General features: G+C 43.8%; 1 protein-coding gene across 2 annotated transcripts in view; it reads right to left on the bottom strand.

Annotated features, from left to right (window-relative positions):
- ST8SIA2 (ST8 alpha-N-acetyl-neuraminide alpha-2,8-sialyltransferase 2) overlaps positions 1–22,892 on the bottom strand; it is a 504,425-nt gene that overhangs the window by 108,564 nt on the left and 372,969 nt on the right. For both annotated transcript variants that reach the window (XM_082254689.1, XM_082254688.1), the window contains one exon: positions 3,941–4,234. In XM_082254689.1, the coding sequence (XP_082110815.1) occupies positions 3,941–4,234 (294 nt within the window). The remainder of the gene's footprint in view (positions 1–3,940; positions 4,235–22,892) is intronic.

Raw genomic sequence — 22,892 nt, forward strand, 5'->3', positions numbered from 1 at the left:
ATTGTTATTTTTTCAAAATTGTTGCTTTTTTTTGTTTATAGTGCAAAAAATAAAAATCGCACAGGTGATCAAATACCACCAAAAGAAAGCTCTATTTATGGGAAAAAAAGGACATCAATTTCGTTTGGGTACAGTGTCGCACGACCGCGCAATTGTCCGTTAAAATCACGTAGTGCCGAATCGCAAAATAGGGTCTGGTCATTGAGCAGCCAAAACCTCCAGGGCTAAAGTGGTTAATGAAAAATGTTATTGCAAAAAGAAAACTGATTATCCAAGAGTCAAAGACTACTGTACTGCTCTCACTTGAATAAAATGAATGAATCCGAATTAATACATATTAATTCATTATGTTATTAAGCTGAATACATTTTCCCTACTCCCAATTGACTTTGTTGGGCCAAACACATACAAATTAAACGAAAGGTCTCTCAAGTTCAACCCTAATACAAGAAGCATCTTATTAGAATATTCATGCTTCACTCATTAGAATAAAAACAAATGGATCCGAATCAATACGCATTATTCGTTCTGCCATTAGGTAATTTTAGATGCTTTAAGCATTAACAAAAGCCCCAAACTATCGCATCTTGTTATCTGGATGAAATAGATGAATAAGAATGAGTTTGTTCTTTTCGTTATAATTTATTTCAGATTTGTTTAAATTTGTTAATTTTGTGATTTGGGGATTCGGATACATCTGAATCCCTGAATCATGAAAATGTTGTCCAAATGTTGATTCCTAACTAAACGAATCACACGTGTCTATCGTCAGGTTTTCTTTTTCCTTCTGGTGATAATCAGGCAATATGATTGACAGATTCACTTGTGGGACATTTTTTAAAAATAAAGGACTGGTCAAAAACAATCTCTCTGTATTCGTTTACAATTTAAATTTGTTGTAAATGAGTTGGGGTACTATGTACCCCTTACTCATTCAAAAAGGGGGGAGGGCCAGTATCTGGGTGCCCTCTTTTTGTAATTGGGATTCCAGATTCCCATAAACCCCTCTGCCCGCAGATTCCCTTTATCACATGATTGTGAGGAAGAGGCCCTTGTTCTAACCAACATGGGCACAAGGTGCTTTGCCAAGGTCTGGTATTTTATGGGAGGGTCCTCGCACCTGTTTACTTGATTTTTGCTTATAATTCCTCCTTAAAATACATACTAGACCATTTGGGTCTAGTATAGCATTTGGGGGGACCTCACACTTTTTTTTAACACTTTACACTTTTTTGTGAAGGAGTAGCAGTACTATGTACTATGTACTAAGTATTATGTGTGCAATTACACGGGGGACGGTCAGTATCTGGTACCTCCATATTGTTAAAGGGGACATCCAGATTTTGATAAGCTTCCCACTGGGCTAGGGTTGTAGGAAAAAGTCCCTTGTTCTAAAGGAGACAAGGTGTTTTGCCAGGGGGGGGGGGGGGGCACCCCTGGGAAGGTACCCAACCATGTTGAGGGCATGTGGCTCGGTATGGCTGGGAGGGGGGTGAGCACACTGCATTCTCAGATCAGGGGTATTGTATGCACTTATACATTTTTAATTGCCAGAAAAGGACATTTCATTGTCAGCTTCTTATAAAATAATGGCACACAGATTCCTCCAAAAGTCTCCCACATTACATAGGAGACCCTTTTAAAAAATGACCCAGCAGGGAAATGTAATTTACTGGCAATTTAAAACATATATATATATATATATATATATATATATATATATATATATATATATATATATATATTTTTTTTTTTTTTTTTTGTTTTGTTTTGTATATGTCAAGGCTTTAAAAAATTCACTGCTTGTGGCATACAACATTGGTACCCCAGGGCAGTGCTTAGCCCCAATGCAATTTTTCTTGACAACCCTTTGACTATTAGCAATTTTGATTTGACTGATTTGGCTCCTATTGATTTAAACTTGGTTCAGATTTGGCTCCTTTGGAGTTTTTGACTTCCTTGAATTTTGTTGAACCCTGCTCAAGCCGAACCCAACACAGCTTATTACAATTTCTTACACTGTAATAGGAATTAAGCTTTTAAAAGTATAATAAAGTGGCACTGTAGCAAGAGAAGCAGCAGGTCTTGTCATAAATGCAAGTGAGCAAAACATACTCTGGGTGTACCCTCCTCCAGTGCTGACATCAACCTGATCACTGTCACATTACATTCTCCACAGCCAACTTCTCTAACGCTTCTTCTAGCTTGGCATTCACACTCTTTTCTTTTATTCATTAGTTACCCTAATGCATTCTCTACATGAAGGTAAAAACCTTCTTAATGGAACCACCCCCCTCTACTTACGTGAACCCGATCTCGATAAAGAGTGTGCATGAGAGCAGTGGCTCTCTCGACTCTCTCCCTCCTCATAGGCTCAGAGACAATGGTTCCCATTGCTGTCAATTGCTGCAAGTGAGGAGGGATCGGGACCGTGGCCAAACAGCACTCTGCATGTCAATGGTCACACAGGTGAGGGCACATAAGTGCCCCATAACAAGCAGCTTGCTATGGTGGTCACTTGGCAGAGAGAGAGGAGCCAGGAGTGCTGGCAGAGACCCAAGAAGAGATAGATTGGGGCTGTTCTGTTTAAAACCACTGCACAGAGCAGGTAAGACCCCGTTCACACTGGGGCGACCTGTCAGGCGACCTGGTCGCCTGACAGGTCGCTGTAGGTCGCCTGGCATAGAGAAGCTGTGGACCCGTTCTAATAGGAGCGACACAAGTCGCCCCGACTTAGAAAAAGGGTCCGGAGCTTCTTTGGGGCGACCTGCATTGACTTCAATGTTATGAAGTCCGTGCCGGCCGCTCCGAGGTCGCGGTGCGAGCAGCGCGCCGCGACCTGTGAGATCCCCCGGGAAGTCGGATCGCCCCAGTGTGAACGGGGCCTTAGTATTACATGTTTGTTATTTTCAAAAAATATTATGTTTACAACAACTTTAAGAGCCCATTCACATTGAGGCAACACGACTTTTAGGGGGCGACCTGTGAAGTCGCGTGCACCGCTGTGCACCGCGACTTGCAGAGACTTCACATAATGGAAGTCTATGCAAGTCGCTCCGAGTTTGCCCCAAAGTAGTACAGGACCCTTTTTCTAAGTCGGAGCGACTTGTGTCGCTCCTATTAGAACGGGTCCTGTACTATTCAATGGACCGCGACATACCGCGACTTGTCAGGCTGACAAGTCGCCTGACAAGTCACGCTAATGTGAATGGGCTCTAATGGTCTTGTTTCAATTCACTTGGTTTTTTGTGGTTTTATTTTTTCTTTATAGATTTTTAAACTTAAATTTGATATCTATTTCTTATGTATAATTTTTATTTTATTTCAAAATAAATATTTAATGTATGATAAAGGAATACTAAAACATCTATGAGTTAACTGAAGAGATGGCACAGAAAACAAAGAGGAACTTTTGAAGAGGAACATGAATCCGTTCCACAAAAAGAAAGGCAGGCAGTGAGCAAATGACAAGTCACCAGTATTGCTTGTAATCTACCTGTTGAAGATCATTTTCCCATTACTGACTTATCATGCCCTGTTCTGCACTTTGACTCTGGGAAGAGGTGGCCAACTCAGTAGACATGGGATTTTGCTTATTTAGGTCAGAGCTTTCAGTAAGGAGAACATTGAACAGCACATTAGCAACTTCACCAATTCTCAAGAGCCGAAGCACACTAACATATCAAAAAGTACATTGCTATAGCTTAGGAGCAATTCCAGAAAAAAAATAAAAAATTTCAAAGTGCCAGACCTCCAGCAGAAAATTTCATTGTTGGAGAACAAGAGAAATGTAGGTAGTCAGCAAGCTCTGCAACACTCCAGCACCGGCTAATAGATTAGTTTAGGAGAGACCCAGTCTATACTGTACAAGGACAACCCTCTATAGTTATGCTGGACAGTAGCTTATATCTAAAAAGGAAAATAGTAAAATAATTCTTACCCTCTGACTGCATGAAGTAGACGTAGAGAAGGGTAAGCTGTGTGCACATTTATATGGTGTTTGATAATAAGGTCGTTCACCCATTCTACTCGTTCTTCACCCCCTTTAGCCATAAATGCTGGAATCCACAAGATGCTTTCATTTAAGCTTTTTAGACGCTGCAAAAATTTCTCTTTCCACGTATCATTGACAAGATCCTCAAAGGCACGTTGGACAACTGAAGGGTTCATGGTTACAAGATGAGTCTTCGTGCCAACATCCTTGGCATATTCTTCAACAGGTGCAAGATTGCATCTATAGAAAAAAAAAGTGCACCAAACTAGTCATATATGTGACAACAATTAACGGGTAACTAATACAAAAGACTCACATTGTATAGTTATGTATAATAAAGTAATTTTTGAAGTTCTGTGTTTTTAAGGTACAATGCTCATCTGATAGCTTTCAAAGGAGAGTACAACCACATCAACTCCCCCTCCCGCAGTGAATGGATGATAGGTTGCAAACACCCTCCTTGAACACCCAAGGCTTATCTGAGTGTTTGATCTCCTCCTCCCATTGAAAGGTTCTCTAATCCAGAACAATGTTTCCCTTTCATAAAAGAGATCACATCACTGTAGGAGCAAAATGATTATAGTTCCAGCATATAAAATCCACTATTATGGCATTATTCTATTAGGCCCAACAAAATCGTAACCACTTTGGACAAGCAGTTTTATCACTGAACATGAGAATGGTTGAAGAACGCTAAATAGGAAAACAAACATTATTGGATATTGGAATGATGATAATCACAATAATTTACTGTATATTAAAAACATTATGGGAATTCCAAGCTTTAGTATTTGCTGGAATCAATAGGTACACTATAAAACGTGATAGAAAATCGTACACCTACCAATTTAATCTGATACATTGACATTTAGTTGAGAAACCCACCATAGTGTCATAACAGAGCAATCTCAAAAAATGACAGCTTAGACAGTTAAATGAGAAAATATTTAAAATTTTTAAAATGTAAGGTTTTGCAGTTGTGTTACAGTAATATAATTTTTGCATATATGTAGCGCTACTCCCGAAGGGGCCTCTAATTTTAAACGGTTTATGCCCATTAAGTACAAAAGCTGACCATCCACATGAGCAGCAGTCCATTCACACTGGCTCCAATGAACAGTCTGGGATGTATTTTTAAAATGTATTGCATTAAGACAATTTTTAATGGGAGAGGGGTTGAGCATGGGGTACTTTAAATGCTCAGTGGTACCTAGCAGTTGGAGGACAGTCTCTTTTTGCAGCAGTAGTAGTAGCTACTAATGGTGAACAGTGTAAGGTCCCACAGCTGAAGACCAAGGAGCACATTTTTGAGTGTCTGGTTTTCTTGTGTCAGTATGTAACTCTCGGCACCCAGTGCAGCTTCCAGCACACAGTCTTAGGGATCAATTTAGGGTCACTACTCGCAAGTCCCCAGGACAGCTACCACCTTCCAGCTTCCTCTGAACACAGCTCAGTGAACGAGATGATGCCTCTTAGGACCAGGTCCCTGGTGGTGTGGTTCAACAGTCAACTCTTGAGCAAAGTTCATTCAAGTCCTCTGTCCTGGCATTAGTCTTATGGATCAACTTAGGGTCACTACTCGCAAGTCCCCAGGACAGCTGCCACCTTCCAGCTTCCTCCAAACACAGCTCAGTGAACGAGGTTGATGCCTCTTAGGACCAGGTCCCTGGTGGTGTAGTTCCACAGTCAGCTCTTGAGCAAAGTTCATTCAAGTCCTCTGTCCTGGCACCTCTGAGGCCTTTGAAGCAGTTGTGTGGTCCATAGGCTGCCTGAAAGTAGCATCCCCTGCCCCTCTGGAACCCTCTCAGTGAGAAGGAACCCTAGTCTCCAGTGTTTCCGACTATTTATCTAAATTCCATCCCCCTTCTGGACACTTCTCTAGGGATTGGCCGGACCCCAATAAATATTTTTGTTGATTTGAATCTCCTGTCCTAAGCTCTGGAAGCATCTTCCAGAGGCAGGGGTAGTAATCAAACACTCAGCCTGTAAAAAGCTGAACAGGCCATAAACAAATAATTACTACTCCCTTGATTACAGAAGGAGCCAAATATAAATTTGCTTAGCAGTCTACACTAGGAGGGTTTTTTTTTATCAATATATTAAAGAAAATGCAGTTGGGGAAAAAAAATGAAATAAAGACTTGGCAATACTTATCAACAGTAAGCTAAGCTGCAGCGATAAATGCCAAAAGTAGCAATTAAAGTAATGGGATTTATAATGATGATGAATACCAACATATAACAATGGAGATACAAACATATGATGCAAGTATAGTATTTACTCTGAATATTCAAAGGTAGGCTACTAGAATAATGAAAGACATTGTAGTAGCCTTACTAGTGAAAAGCTTGGCTTTATAGATTGGAAAAAAGACAACTAAGAGGAGATGTTAGGTAAAAAACATATCCAATTATCCTTTTTTTTTTACTATTAGCACAGGAAGGGTCACTGTAGAGTAATAATGGGTAAAGCAAAAAATTATTTAGAAGCAAAAAAGAAATAGATTCCCTACAGCTATGAAAAATAAAAAATTAGCTCCAGTGGCAATACTCACCTCCACCTCTACTCCTCACTGATCAAGTATTGTGGTGTTGCTCCTTAAAGTGGAGTTCCACCCATTTTTAAAAACTTGGATTACATAGATGTATGTAATCCCTTTTAAAACTACTTTTACTAATGGAAACTTTTTTTATGCTAGGAAATATCTTATTTTCTTCTTTATTCATCCACTCCTCACTTCCGGGTCCGGCCGCCGATCGGCGATTACGTCATTTGGCGATTTGCAAGGGCTGCTGGGATGTACCGTATCTCATGGGAAGAAATCTCACATTATTACACAGGAGTCCGGCCATGCTTCGCCCCGCCTCCGCCCCGCCTCCTCTCAGTGAGCTGTACTCGGATGCATTGGAGTGAGTCCGTGCTCCGCCCTGCCTTCGCTCCACCTCCACCCTGCCTCCTCTCAGTGAGCGTGGACTGAAAGCATTATATCCTCACTGAGCTCACTGTGAGGAGGCGGGGCGGAGGTGGGGCAGAGCACAGCCTCAATCCAATACATATAGTACAGCAGACACCTGTGTAATAATGCAAGGTTTCATCCCATGAGATACATCCCAGCAGCCCTTGCGAATCGCCGAATGACATAATCGCCGATCGGCGGACGGACCCGGAAGTGAGGAGAGGATGAATAAAGAAGAAAATAAGGTATTTCCTAGCAAAAAAAAAAAAAAAAAAGTTTCCATTGGTAAAAGTCGTTTTAAAGGGGATTACATACATCTAAAGTTACTAAAATGCGTGGAACTCCACTTTAATTCACTTACTTCCTAAGAACCCAAGGTGTCAAAATTACAGCGCAGCAGTAGGCTCACAGAAGAACAGAGCCACATCCTTATGTGATTAAATGCACCCACTGCTGCAGAATGTATCGTGAAAAGAGTGACCTCACTGGGCTAGATCAAATGCACTATTTTATTCCAAAAGAGTGCCGAAAAGAGTACTCTAAGGAATTGGAGGGAAAGAGGGGGAAGCCATAGTTGGGCTTTGAACAGTAGTTTTCCTGCCACTTTAAGTAACAATGGCCTGTTGCAGGGAAATGCTCCAAGAGCTTTTTCTCTTTGTGAGCCAAATTTCCCCACAGTTGCCCAGAAGGCTTTATTTTATATTCCTGTGGGCAAAATGTGCTATACTTAATGAGACGGTGAACTTGATGGACATGTGTCTATTTTCCAACCTGGTTAATCATATAACTATAATTCAGAAAATGTGTTTGATGCAGACTAGATATTATTCAGTGACTATAAATCCCTACTTCAAACACTGTATAATGTCATTTTGATGCCTGAGGCACCAAGATATAAATGACTTGTCCAAAGTCACAAAGAGGAGACACAGGGATCAAACTAGGCTCGCCTTCTCCGTTATTAATCAAATGAGCTGTTCTCTCCTCACATCAATGCAAAAAAGAATGTTATTTGAATTCAGATTTCCTTTAATAGGGATCTGTGCAATCACAATGCTAATGTGTGCTGACTTTGAAGACTGTGTCTTCTTGCACAGTAATTCAACGGGCTTTGTACTCCGTATGGCTAGCTACTTTATAATCCTTCTTTGAGTTCTTCATACCTGTTGAGCTCAGGGGTTTAGAAACGGATATCAGATGGTATAAGAGAAAGGGCACTCAATAGCGCTGCATGGGTACCATGCAACCACTATTTCTTTAAAATCTAAGTCTTGGCAAGTCAAGTGTTAGTAACATGGGACTTTTACAAATAGGTTCTATGAAATTTGGAAAAAGTTATGGTTTTTAGTTAGTAGAACATTCTTGTTTCAATGTATTATGTTTTTCTTCAATAAAATTTGTATTTTTATTCTGGGTACACCTGCTACACTAAGAATGGCGGATTTTTTGCATTTTTAACTTCACACCAGGCAAAGGCAAAACATTTTAAAAGCTTTACCCAAGAATAACTTTACAGGACATTATAAAGGGCAGACTATTCCTAAAATCCCTAATTCAGACTTGCAGCTTCTTCAGCATACCTGCACAGAGAGAATACATCTTTGGTAGAGTCCATGGTGGTAGCATCCAGGATTGGCATCTTCAGAGGAGACTGCAAGTCCCCGCATTTCCTACATGCTCTAGTGGGATTGATGGTCAATCTGGACTTGGCATGTAAGCTCCTGCATGCTCTAGATTTTCCCCTAGGATCAGACCACTGCCCCATGTTTATACAGCACAGGACCAGTTGGTGGAACCCAAGAAAACCCACCAAAAAAGAACTGAGAAATAGAACGAACACTAGCCCCACTCCAATCTCTACATGTCTACACATAGATGAGTCCGTTTTTCATTATTTAACCAGCGGGTTAAATGAAAAAATGGCTTGGCTACCCCATCCACACACTCTATGTGGAATGGGGGAATTCTCCCCACCTCCCAAGCTGATGTCTTCTGACATTGGGAAGACTTTACCACTGTCAGAATACACAGATCAGCATTGCAGGTTATAGCCTGCTGCTCCGATTGAGCTGGGAAAATCCAAGGGCGGTCGTACCCCCTACGTGCAACACACATCACGTACACATACATAACATTTGGATGTACATGTATACACTAGACCCCTACACCTGTTTTCTACACAAATTTATTGTTTAAAACTATTTGATGTTAAATAAGGGAAGCAGAAAAATTGTGACATAAGTCGACTTTTTACGGCTTTGCTTATGCTTTTCACAATTTTACATTTCAATTTTAAATTTAAAAATATGTGTTAACTTTTACCTTTTTAGAATTGAAAGACATTTTGAGGATTTTGCGTTGTTTGTGTGCATTTATAATTTTAGAGTATTTTTTAATTATTGTTTTGAAAAGCATTTGAGCTACTATCAAGGAATGTATAATGGAATGTACAAGCAATGGAAATTGCAGTTACATTTTTTCAAATGTAAACTAACGCAATTTAGGAAAAAAAGATCTTTTGTTATCACTTAAAGGAACACCAGCAGGAGGAGAAGGTCCTGATTCCTCTATATAGAACTTTAGTTATGACTAGGGGGATCATCAGTAGGAGGAAGGAAGTCTGGATTCCTCTATATAGATCTTTAGTTATCACTAGAGGGGTCACCAGCAGGAGAAAGGAGGTCCTGATTCCTCTATATAGACCTTTAGTTACTATCTTGTTGAGTTCCCCCACACCAAGCACCTTGCTATGGGGGCACCTGAGCTGATCGGCAGCTCTGTGTGTCCATTCAGATATGGAGCCACCCTTCGACCCCGCCCCCCTCTCTCCCGATTGGCTAACTGACTTTGATTGACAACAACCGGAGCCAATGGCACCACTGCTGTGTTTCAGCCAATCAGGAGGGAGAGTCCTGGATGGCTGAGGAAATCATGGATGTGACGAGACCCTTGCTCGCCCTGTCCGCTCTCCCGACACTCCTCTGTTTCTAGTCAGTCAGCTTGCAGATCGCATCGTCTGATGGTTCGGTCAACCAAGGATCCGGGATCCGAACTACAGCTATGTGCCGTTCGGAATCCATTAGAACAAAACACCAAGCAGGCTGTATGTAAGTTCAAGCAGAAAGACAATTTATTGGAAGAACACAGCACACTTTATACAGAAAGTGGAATATCCATGCAAATGAGGGCTTGAAATGAGTCAACAGGGATTGGTCAGATAGCTTTGACCAATGCAAATGAGGGCTTGCAAATGAGTCAGTAGTGATTGGTCAGATAACTTTGACCAATGCAAGGAGACAGAAGCCCCAGGGGGCAATCAATGTACACAATAGTCAGACACAGAACAATGGTTGTCTAACGAGCCCTGAATACACATTACTCTGTGTCAATACCTCCCTTAGCAGACAACAGGTGCGGTCATTAGCATTAGCCCACCTGACAATAGTTGAATGGGGAGCCACCCCCAGACAGTCCGGCTCCTCAGAACTTCCTGGGATGACCATATTAGGAACGGGCTTTCTGCTCAGAAACCTCATGGCAAAGGGAACAATTGACCTTGCTGACAAAAATGAAGCAATTCAACCCCTCACCCATCTGTCCTTAAATTCCAGTAATGGTGAACACCATCACATATCTTCCCCCGGGTAAACAGTCCAACAGCCACAGTGGGACCCCGAACGGGTCAACTTGAGGATGTTGGAAAAGTAGTCTTAAGGTTCTAGGTCTGTCTGCCGGGATAACCCATCCGCATTCCCATGTATATTCCTGGTGTAGGGGTGTGGGGCCTTTGTGTAATTGAGAAATCTACACGTATGTGTCTTCCATCAAGTTCCATGCCATTTGCATGTTCTTTTGCCTCCTTTGCGTCTTCAACATTTTCAAAGCAGACAAACGCGAAACCCCTGGAACGCCGAGACTGCCGATCATACACAATGGATACATCAGCCATTGGACCATATGTTGAAAATACTTCTCTTAGATCTCGCTCCGTTGTGTAACGACTTAGGCCAAACACGCCCAAACAGCAGTTAGGATCAGAAAATACCGGACGTACTCTACTTCCTATATGCCGCCTTCGATTTGACATGGGAGAGCGACTGTGGCTGTGACGTCTGGTGGTCCCGGCTATGGTGGCCTCTGGGGCATAAGAGGAAGTTAAATGGCCCAAATCGTTTCCCAAAAGTACTTCTGCGGGTAACTCGCGTAGCAATCCCACTCGCACATATCGCTCCCCTGAGCCCCAATCCAAGTGGACTTGGGCGGTGGATAAACGTAGCACCTGGCCCCCTGCTACCCTGACTGCAACAGTCTGCCCGGTCCGGGCTGACTGGGGAATCATGTGTGGCTGGATGAGGGTAATCGTAGCCCCGGAATCGCGGAGTCCCTGGGCCGGCTGCCCATTAACCCATACTGCCTGGCGATGGTGCTGCCGATTATCTCCGGCAGCAGCTTGGACAGGGTCCGCTTCAAAAAGTTCGCCGCACTCTTCCTGAACATCTCGATGGATGGGCTCATTCTGGTAGCAATGAGCCGCTGGTCTGGATGGATGATTAGTCTCTCGATACCTCGTGGATTGGCTAGGGCAATGTCGTTGCAGATGACCAGTTTGGTTACAGGTATAGCACTTAGGTCCGGTAGGAGGGTTGGGTCGGGCTGGGGGTCTCGAGGCAGACCACGGAGGTACTGAAGTCGGCTTAGAGGCTGGTAAACTGGGCCGAGATAGTGGATAGCGCTCGTTTTCGCCTGACCTTCGAGAGTCCAGATATTCATCGCCCAGAGTAGCCGCTTGTTGTACCGTCTGTGGTTGTTTATCTCGCACCCAATCCCGTACTACCGGAGGGGTGTGGTTAAAAAACTGTTCTAATAGTACTAGCTGGGTGATGTCCTCTATGGTATGAGCATGGCTTCCCTGGAACCAGCTCTTAAGGTTCCGCTGCATATGATGTGCCCACTCCACGTATGTTGTGTTGGTTTGTTTCCGGGATTCTCGAAACTTAATCTGGCTGGCTTCGGGTGTAATGGCAAATCGGGCTAGCAAAGCTTCTTTTACCCGGTCGTAGTCTTTAGCGTCTTCGTCCTCCAGGGCCCGAAATGCATCCGCCGCTCTGCCAGTTAAATTACTCGCCAGTAAAACGACCCAATCTTGGGACAGTACTTCATGTATCTGGCATAGTCTCTCAAAGTCCTGCAGGAATGTGTCAATTTCCTCCTCTCCTTCCTTAAATAGTTTGAACGCCCGAAAGGGCAACTTACGGACAGTCGCTGCATCTTTAGGCATTTTCTCAGATTGACATATTTCTGCCATTTTCTGCTCATGTTGCCGCTCTCGTTCCCTCTCTTGACATTCATCCTGCAGCTGGATGTCTCTAATGGCATTCTGTATGGCGGTCTCTGATGGGTTAGCACCATATAATGCCAACCGCTCCCGAACTCGTTGCTGAAAAAAGTCTTCAACTGACCGGGGTCCTGCATCACCATCCCTCTGATCCATCTCGGCTAGCTCACTGATCAGGGTGGCCTTGTTCTTTGTCCCACCGGTCCCTCCGCGGCTCTCAAGTAAGTCTTTCAGCGTGGCTCTCCTGCATGCTGCATAGCTGGTCATTGACTCTGGTGGTTTGGAGTGTCCCGGTAACTGGAGAGCAAATCCCACCGCTGCCAACCAATGTGACGAGACCCTTGCTCGCCCTGTCCGCTCTCCCGACACTCCTCTGTTTCTAGTCAGTCAGCTTGCAGATCGCATCGTCTGATGGTTCGGTCAACCAAGGATCCGGGATCCGAACTACAGCTATGTGCCGTTCGGAATCCATTAGAACAAAACACCAAGCAGGCTGTATGTAAGTTCAAGCAGGAAGACAATTTATTGGAAGAACACAGCACACTTTATACAGAAAGTGGAATATCCATGCAAATGAGGGCTTGAAATGAGTCAACAGGGATTGGTCAGATAGCTTTGACCAATGCAAATGAGGGCTTGAAAATTAGTCAGTAGTGATTGGTCAGATAACTTTGACCATTGCAAGGAGACAGAAGCCCCAGGGGGCAATCAATGTACACAATAGTCAGACACAGAACAATGGTTGTCTAACGAGCCCTGAATACACATTACTCTGTGTCAATACCTCCCTTAGCAGACAACAGGTGCGGTCATTAGCATTAGCCCACCTGACAATAGTTGAATGGGGAGCCACCCCCAGACAGTCCGGCTCCTCAGAACTTCCTGGGATGACCATATTAGGAATGGGCTTCCTGCTCAGAAACCTCATGGCAAAGGGAACAATTGACCTTGCTGACATAAATGAAGCAATTCAACCCCTCACCCATCTGTCCTTAAATTCCAGTGATGGTGAACACCATCACATATCTTCCCCCGGGTAAACAGTCCAACAGCCACAGTGGGACCCCGAACGGGTCAACTCGAGGATGTTGGAAAAGTAGTCTTAAGGTTCTAGGTCTGTCTGCCGGGATAACCCATCCGCATTCCCATGTATATTCCTGGTGTAGGGGTGTGGGGCCTTTGTGTAATTGAGAAATCTACACGTATGTGTCTTCCATCAAGTTCCATGCCATTTGCATGTTCTTTTGCCTCCTTTGCGTCTTCAACAAAGCAGACAAACGCGAAACCCCTGGAACGCCGAGACTGCCGATCATACACAATGGATACATCAGCCATTGGACCATATGTTGAAAATACTTCTCTTAGATCTCGCTCCGTTGTGTAACGACTTAGGCCAAACACGCCCAAACAGCAGTTAGGATCAGGATTTACCGGACGTACTCTACTTCCTATATGCCGCCTTCGATTTGACATTCACATTGACATCACTGGATGGAGAGGGTGGCTCAGGTAAGTATTGTGGGGTGCTGAAGGGGGCTGCCTTACTAGGTTGACCAGATGACCCTGGTTTCCGGCGACAGTCTCTGGACTAAGGACACTGTCCCCGGACCAAGTATGTCCCTGGTTCTGTCCCCGGATTCAGGGGCAGCGCCAGTGGCATACCAACGGGGGGGGGGGGGCGGTTTGCCCCGGGTGCCACACATTGGGGGGTTTTAGGCCAGTGCCATCACCTAGGATTCCCCATCAGTGTTGCCAACCCTCTGTGAATATAGAGATGGTGTCAAGTACCTGGTCGGAGGCTGAAATGCCTAGAGGGCTTCCCTTGCTGCTAAGTGCAAAGTGCCTCTGAAGGTGGTAACAGAGAGTGCTATGCTCAAAAAAGCAGGGATCGCCAGCTGCGATAGGCTGAGGTGATGCAGAGATGTTCGCCGGATGGCGGCTGACTGCAGACATGTAGTATGTCTGCAGTCTCTGACCATCTCCTGTAGTATGTCTACAGTCTCTGACTATCACCTGTAGTATGTCTGCAGTCTCTGACCATTACCTGTACTATGTCTACAGTCTCTGACCATCTCTTGTATCATGTCTTCAGTCTCTGATCATCTCCGGCACTATGTCTGCAGTCTCTAACCATCTCCTGTATTATGTCTGCAGTCTCTGACCATCTCTTGTATCATGTCCGCAGTCTCTGACCCTCTCCTGTACTATGTCTGAAGTCTCTGACCATCTCCTGTACTATGTCTGCAGTCTCTGCCCATCTCCTGTAGTATGTCTGTAGCCTCTGACCATCTCCTGTAGTTTGTCTGCATTCTCTGAAAATCTCTTGTATCATGTCTGCAGTCTCTGACCATTTCTTGTATGATATCCGCAGCCTCTGCCCTTCTCCTGTAGTCTGTCTGAAGTCTCTGCCCATCTCCTGTAATCTGTCTGCAGTCTCTGACCATCTCCTGTAGTAAGTCTGCAGTGTCTAAACCATCTCCTATAGTATGTGTGCAGTCTCTGACCATCTCCTGTACTATGTCTGCAGTCTCTTACCATCTCCTATAGTCTATCTGCAGTCTATGCCCATCTCCAGTAGTCTGTCTGCCTTCTCTGATCATCTCCTGTAGTATATCTGCAGTCTCTGACCATCTCCTGTATCATGTATGCAGTCTCTGACCATCTCCTGTATCATGTTTGCAGTCACTGACCATCTCCTGTATCATGTTTGCAGTCACTGACCATCTCCTGTATCATGTCTGCAGTCTCTGACCGTCTCCTGTATCCTGTCTGCAGCCTCTGACCATCTTCTGTATCATGTCTGCAGTCTCTGAACATCTCCTGTAGTATGTCTGCAATAGTCTTGAGGCAGACTATTTGCGGAAAATATGCTTATAAAATAGTTTACTGTTTGCCAATAAAAAGAAAAATATGTCCCCGGATTTCATTTTAAAAATCTGGTCACCTTATACTACACACAGAAGGCTTTTTATCCTAATGCATAAAATGTATTAAGATAAAAAAAAAAAAAAAAAACCTTCTGCCTTTTCAACCACTTTAAAGGAAAGAAGAGACATGATTGAAACTTTCAATTACATGAAGGGTTTGAATAAGGATATGGAGGGCAATATTTTTAATAGGAAGCTAAGATCAAGAACATGGGGACATATCCTTAAACTAGCAGATGGAAAGTTCAAAAACAAATCTTAGAACGTATCATTTTAACAAGAATAGTTAATGCTTGGAATCAACATCCAGCAGAGGTAGTGAGTCAATCTACAGTATGTGCATTTAAACATGCATGGGAGAAACATGGATCTACAGTATACACAGGTGTAGCACCCTCCTAGGTAGGTTCTAGTGAGAAAGTATAGTTTTGAACTCTGTCTGCTTACCAGAGGGGCTGCAGGTAAATCTATATTGTTCTCTGCCTACCATAGCGCAGGATTGGTTACTGAGGTCTGCTCAATGTGCTCAGTATGCAATTCATTGTGTCTAGAGAAGTGTTTCACACTGGTCCAATAGGGAGGCATGTTGGACAGTGGGAGGAAACCTGACGAATGGATGCATAGGCTTTGATACAGTCCTGGTGATTGGCAGTGCCAGGTCGCCTCAGTGCATTCTGGGAGACTGTATAAAAGCCAGGGGAACATGTTCTGCGGGGTCTTTGGCTGGAGAGCGGAGTCCCGGAGGGAGGGGGCGGCTGCCTCCTCCTCTGTAGCAGTGGCATGCGGTCACAGGAGGTCGTCCTGAGGGCCAGAGGAACGGATGAGAGAAGCTGAACCCGGAGGTCCAGGAGAGCTGACTGAGGAGGAGACACTGGAGAACCTGGGGCCACAGTATCATGAGTACAGGAACTAGTGCAAAAGGGGCCTGACCTGAGGGGGGCCACCCCACGTGTAGGATAGTCAGTGGACGGGTGTCAGCAGTGAAGAGAAAGAGGATACTAGGGAGAGTGTCCTGAAGATAATTGTCAGTTCACCAAGTCATCCTAGGAAAAGAGACTTAATCCAAATTCACCCATTGTGGCAGGTTGATTCAACAGCCTGGCTGTTCCAGAAGATAGGAGTCCTCAACCCTTGAGCATATTTAATTTGGAGAATCCCACTATTCCCTTCTCCTGTGCCTAATTTATAAAAAACAAAAAACAAGCAAATACCCCTGGACTGATCATTGGAGCGAGCAAAAGGAAGACTTTAACCACTTTACGTCCGCTCACTGTGCCTCTACTGTGGCACAGTGGCTCGTTATCGTCCAGCGACGTAGACCTACGTCGCTGGACTCCTCCCCCTGTAGGCGGCGCCCGCGTGCCGCCGGAGGCGCGCTCCCGCTGTTTTCATTCACAGCGGGAGTCGGGCCAGGGGAGGAGCGGCGGCGATGCTCTTCCCCGATCGTCGGGGAATCTAGTTTGGAGATCCTCCCGCCTGTGTAAACAGAGCAGGCGGATCTCCTAAGTGACAGGGAGTGACAGATCGGAGTGTTCAGCATAACTGAACATCCGATCTGTCCCTGACTCACTCAGTCACCCCCCCCCCCCACACGTCAGTAAGCACCAGGCATACATTAACCCCTCCCTCGCCAATAAAATTAACCCCTTCCCTGCCAGTGTCATTTTTACAGTAACAGTGCATATATATAGCACTGATTACTGCAGTAATGTCACTGGTACCCCCAAAAGTGTCAAAAATGTCAGTCAAGGGTCCGATCTGTCCGCCGCAATGTCGTAGTTCCCCAAAAAAAAAATCGCAGATCGCCGCCATTACTCGTTAAAAAAAACACCAAAAATGACACAAATCTTTCCCTTAGTTAGTAAACGCAATAACTTTTGCGCAAACCAATCAAAATACGCTTATTGCGATTTTTTTTACCAAACATAGGTAGCAGAAAACAAATTGGCCAAAAATTAAAAAAAAATTAGATTTTTACATATTTTTTGGGAGGAATTTCATATAAAAAATGTTAAAAATATTGTTATTTTTTCAAAATAAACGCTCTTTTTTTCTTTATAGCGCAAAAAGTAAAAATCGCACAGGTGATCAAATACCACCAAAAGAAAGCTCTGTTTATGGGACGTAAATTCCGTTTGGGTACGGCGTCGCACGACCGCGCAATTGTCAGTTAAAATCGCACAGCGCCGAATCGCAAAAAGTGGCCTGGACGTAAAAGACAGCAAAATCCTCCGGTGGTAAAGTGGTTAAACTGTCATTTTTGGTTGGTGACTCAGGGGGGACCCAAAAGTGTGAAATCTGGCATTCCTTATGGGGGCAGTGCTACACAGGCAAAAACATGGGGCATCCTCGTTTAACCACATGGTCTTTTTTTTTCTGCCGTCATGACCCTTCTATGTTTCTCTGTAAAACAAGCAGCACCATCTTTTCATTTTACACATCATGCACTTTCAGAAAATATATGGTTTGTGGGTCCTATACAAACTTTTAGGACTGTTATATGCATGTCTGAGAGTTATATAAGTAATATTTGGCTCTATTATTCAGTGGTATTACCTGACATGAAATAGGCTTCCCTTACTCCTTAAAACATGCACAATCCTACCACAGCTTGTCATTTATATTTAGTGGCAATTTTAGAATGTTATAGCTAAGTGACATTTTTCTGCCTTTGAAACTGCACTTACCAGTTCCATACACAAGGAAAATACAAACTTATAAGAGTACAAATTTTACATTGGCGTAGTTTTTATTTATTACCCTTTGCTGACAAGCTGTAAATTACATAGTCCTGATTTTTATAAAAGTACATGTTATCCCAAAATACTATTTTCGTTCCTCCATAGACATTTTTCTCTGTTCAATTTCCAGCTACAGTATACAGTATATAGGAATGACTTTGCCAAGGCAGAATGCTTGTGCCAAGGCAACTAATTCCAAAAATACTACTTAATTAGTAGTGAGTGGATTGCTGTATAAATATTGAGTGGATTTTTAACTAATGCTCCTGGAACAAAAAGGATTATTATCTCCTTAGTCCCACAATCCCATTTCATGTCTTACTACTTAATGGCTCGGGAGGGTGGTGGAAATAGCCCACCCACCAAAAAAGTGTATTAAAAAAATTGGATTTTTTGGATGCTGAGGAAGAAAATTTAAGAGGTATTTATAGCTGCCAGTATCCTAAGCGGAGCTCTTTTACCACCAAAATAATGCCTCGTACACACGCAACGATTTTTGGCCGTGAATTTTCGGCCAACGTCCAATCAGCCGATTTTCGGCTTGTTAGTATGATGATTCCGACAACCGACTCCGACTTTTCGGCTGAACAAAATTTGGTGTGCATGCTATAAAATTTTTGTTGGCCATCAACAGAACGGCCGATTTTCTGTCAGTCAGTACAGATTTCGGCAGACAAAAATCAGATGAGCAAGACTGGGCATACTCAGAGAAGAAAAAACACACAGAAAGTAAACCAGCACATCACTTCTGAAGTTGGTTTTTGTTGGCCGAGAAAATTCATGTGCAGTCTAGAGCACATTTCAACCAACACAACAACACTGGACAAAAGACGGCCGATCGGTCGGCCAACAATCGTTGCGTGTGTACGAGGCTTTAGGCTGATATTACCCTTTTTAGCCAGAAATACCACCTTTGTATCCTTCTTTGATTTCCCTTATGACTTCTGTCAAACATTGAGGGCCAAGCACTGATTAAAGTTCAGCCAATCCTTGCTGAGGCCGCCAAATTTCGATCTGTCTATGGCCAGTTTTACAATCTGTGGCTAGGATCGGCAAGCCCCCGGCTGAATGAGGTTGCCTCAGTGGCTAGTAAGCGCACTTGCATGGGATCGTGGTATATGGCATGGGATGTTATCCATGAAGTTTGGAGAATGTCAGGTCCCTCTAATTATGTGAAACTTAATCATGAAGGGGCACAGAACAGGCTCTGCTAGCTAATAAAGGTGTACAGTAGAGTTAAATTAATTGTAAAGTCTCGTTTTTGTTTTTTAAATCAAAAAACATGTTATACTTCTCTACTCTGTGTAATGGTTTTGCACAGAGCAGCCCGGATCCTCCTCTTCTTGGGTCCCTCTTCTGCGCTCCTGGCCCCTCCCTCCTGTCGAGTGCCCCCACAGCAAGCAGCTTGCTATGGGTGCACCCGAGCCGAGCAAAGGCTCCAGTGTCCATTATGAGAGGAAGCCACGCTCGGCCCTGCCCCTCTCTCTCCTGATTGGCTAACTGACTTTGATTGACAGCAGTGAGAGCCCATGGCGCTGCTGCAGTGTCTCAGCCAAACAGGAGGGAGAGTCCTTGACAGTCGAGGCTCTCGTGCACATCTCTGGATAGTATGGGGCTCAGGTAAGTATTAGGGGAGCTGCTGCACACAGAAGATTTTTTATCTTAATGCATAGATTGCATTAAGATAAAAAAAAACCTTCTGCCTTTAGTCCCGATTCACACATATGTGATGCAGGAACCCTGCGAATCCACTGCGGGTGGATTTAACTCACAGGCAGTTTACACTGCCATATGTGAATTGCTGGGGGTGTCAATACAAAGATGACGACACCCCCAGATCAGTTTGCATATCGCAGTGCGAACTGTCAGTTTGGACATGAATCGATCGCATAGGTGTGAACACCCATGCGATCCGATTCTGATGCGGACCCAAAAAAGGGTAGTGTGCGAGTTGTGTCCGAATGCGATGCAAATTCAGCCATACAATCTGTATGGCTAAATTTGCATCGCACAGACAATTACATGTGATTTGCAGAGCAGTGCGCTCCGAATTGCATGCAATGTCTGTAATCGCATATACATGAACCGGCTCTTACAACCACTTTAAGTACAGTTTAACAGCTTGCCTACAGGGGCAATTTTTTTTTTTTTTGCTTAAATGTTAAAATCTGCATTTGTTTTTCAAGAAATTACCGTAAACAGCCTTTAAAGTGTTACTAAACCCACAACAGTAAAGTCAGTCTGTATATGCAATAAAGAATGTTTGTTATACTCACTGTGGAACCTAAGGGGTTAATCTTCACATTGTGTAAAAAGACTGTTGGATCCTGTGTTCCCTGATCCTCCCCTTCTTCCACTGTCCCCAATCCATCTCCTGATAGCACAGAGCCCTGGGGGCACTCTGCACATGCTCAGTTTTGTGTGTATTGCTAGAGTTTTTTTTTTTTTTTTCTTGGTAGGGGGATTGTGATTGGCACAGGGACAATCAGAACTGTCCAAACAGAGGGTCAGAGGTCCTGCAGCCTCACAGGACAGTCAGAGGAGAATGAAAACTCCTCCTATAAGCTTTACCTAGACACTCGTAGAAGTAATAGGACTGCTATATACTGCTGATGAGAAAAGGTATTTAGCAGTTTATATTTACTAAAATAATTGCATTTCCATGTTCTGTGGGAGACCAGATATAGTGAATGCAGGGTTCTGGATTAAGTAACACTTTGAAGGCTAAGTCCACCTTTTCCATAAAAAGAAAATGCATCCATATTAATTAATAAAAAGGTGCATTTAATATTTCTTTGCATAGGAGCCTGGAAATCATTGCAACTCCGACCAGTATATTACAGGTGTAATGCTCTTGCTCCTCTTGACTCTTCCTGCAAATGCTGCCCCTCACCAAGTAATGACCTTTGGTTAGAGTGCTGGAGGAAGTGTCTGTAGAACAAAACTGGTCACAGATGATTGATTTTATTTTCTGCAACCAGGGGATAGAATATTATGTAAAATCGCTTAATTTCCCAATACGCACAGTCAGTGTTGATGGGGTAATCCTTACCACAAAACCATTGCTTTCTCCAAGTAAGGGGGGGGTGGGTACATGTATACATATACATATATATATATATATATATATATATATATATATATATAATATAAATGTTATGTGTGTGTTTGTGTTTTGTGCAACGTTTGGTTTTGAATTTCCCTCCCTAGTTTCGCTCCCATGCAGCATTGGAACTAGGAAGTCATCATACCGACGGAGGACGGACGAGCGGCGGGGATCTCAGACGGCTGGCGATCACAGCAATGGGAGATCATCGCTGGATCGCCAGGAGAAGGTAAGAGACCGTTGCACGCTCTGCCCATCCACCCCGAGCGTGACTCGGGGATACCGATAACAGCATAGAAAATCCACCCCGAGTCACGCTCGGGGATACCGCTAGCCAGGTTAATAACCAGTTATAGTAACAAGTAAATATACCAATATACACAGTATCTTACAGTAAATGAATGAATCTCTCAGAAAGCTATAAATTCCTATGAGAAACACTCTTACTAAAGGGGAACCCTGGGCCAGCCTATAGTACCTATAACCTAATGAGAGATGAGGTAATCTAGATACCAGTAACGTGTCCCCTTTAAAAGCAATGAGATAGCAATGTTCAGAATGCAAGGCCTTGCTATTATCTTCACCGGCAGTTGAAGCTCAAAGGACAAATGATTCCCCAGTGTAGCACAGTGTGAAACAGGCAATGCAGTATAGCTGGTTCTGATTAATGATGATCCACTAATTGATACCAGTGTAGAATGTCTTTGGTCAGTGTTCAAGAGAAAATGTAGCAACTGGTAACTGGACTCTGAGCAGGTGCTCTCTCACTAATCCTGATATCCCTCTTATAAGTCCTGGAAGAACAAGCAACGACAACTCTCCACGCTGTGAGACACTGAGATGGCTGCACTCTGCTGCTTCAGTAAATCCCGCCGACTCCAACTTGATCAGCGTTGCTGCAGGGATGTCCAAGATGTAGCGACTGTCATCCATCCGGCCTGGGCTGAGTCTGCAGGAAGCTGGGTGACATGCAAATTGGCCCCAGTCCTCTCTCTCGCAGACCGATGCACTTACGATGGATCCCGGGAGAGAGTGGACCTGTTCAGCAGATCCCTTTATAGTCCCTCCCACAATTCTCCCCTGGAGCGAATAGCCTGGTGGGAGGTGCAGTTCATAAACAGTTCAGCAGTGCAGTAATATCCTTTTAGAAGACTACAGTTTCCACAATGCTTTTCTTCCAGTCTCAGGAGTATGATGCATGAAATCCGAGACCAACACTAGGGGGGCATAGGGACAGTCTGAGAGAGCAGAGAACTAGTCTGCAGTGTCAGATAATGATAGTCGGCTCCTGGCTACATAAAGATCAGTGGAGGAGGCAAAGTTTGTTTACTGGGTTTGGTATACTAAATTCACCTCTCCCTCCTTTCACCTCTGCTTACGGTGGGCAAAGCATGGAGAGGCCTTCATATTTCAATGGTATAATTATGGGAGAAGGTAAGATATGGCTATTCTTTAGCTTGCAAATGTATTAGTTCTGATCAAATCACACATAAGTGAGTATGGCCAATAAAGAGGTTTGAAAATCCTTCATGAATATTACTATACAGGATTTATATAGCACCAACAGTTTGCGCAGAACTTTACAACGTGAGGGCAGACATTACAGTTACAATATATTCAATACAGGAGGAATCAGAGGGGCCTGCTCGTTAGAGCTTAACCACTTAAGCCCCAGAAGATTTTACCCCCTTCCTGACCAGGGGGTATTTTGCAATTCGGCACTGCGTGACTTTAACGGACAATTGCGCGGTCGTGCGACGCTGTACCTAAACAAATTTGACGTCCTTTTTTTCCCACAAACAGAGCTTTCTTTTGGTGGTATTTGATCACCTG

The sequence above is a fragment of the Pelophylax lessonae genome, assembly GCF_965119305.1.
Source record: "Pelophylax lessonae genome assembly, chromosome: 4".
Classification (NCBI taxonomy): Eukaryota; Metazoa; Chordata; class Amphibia; order Anura; family Ranidae; genus Pelophylax; species Pelophylax lessonae.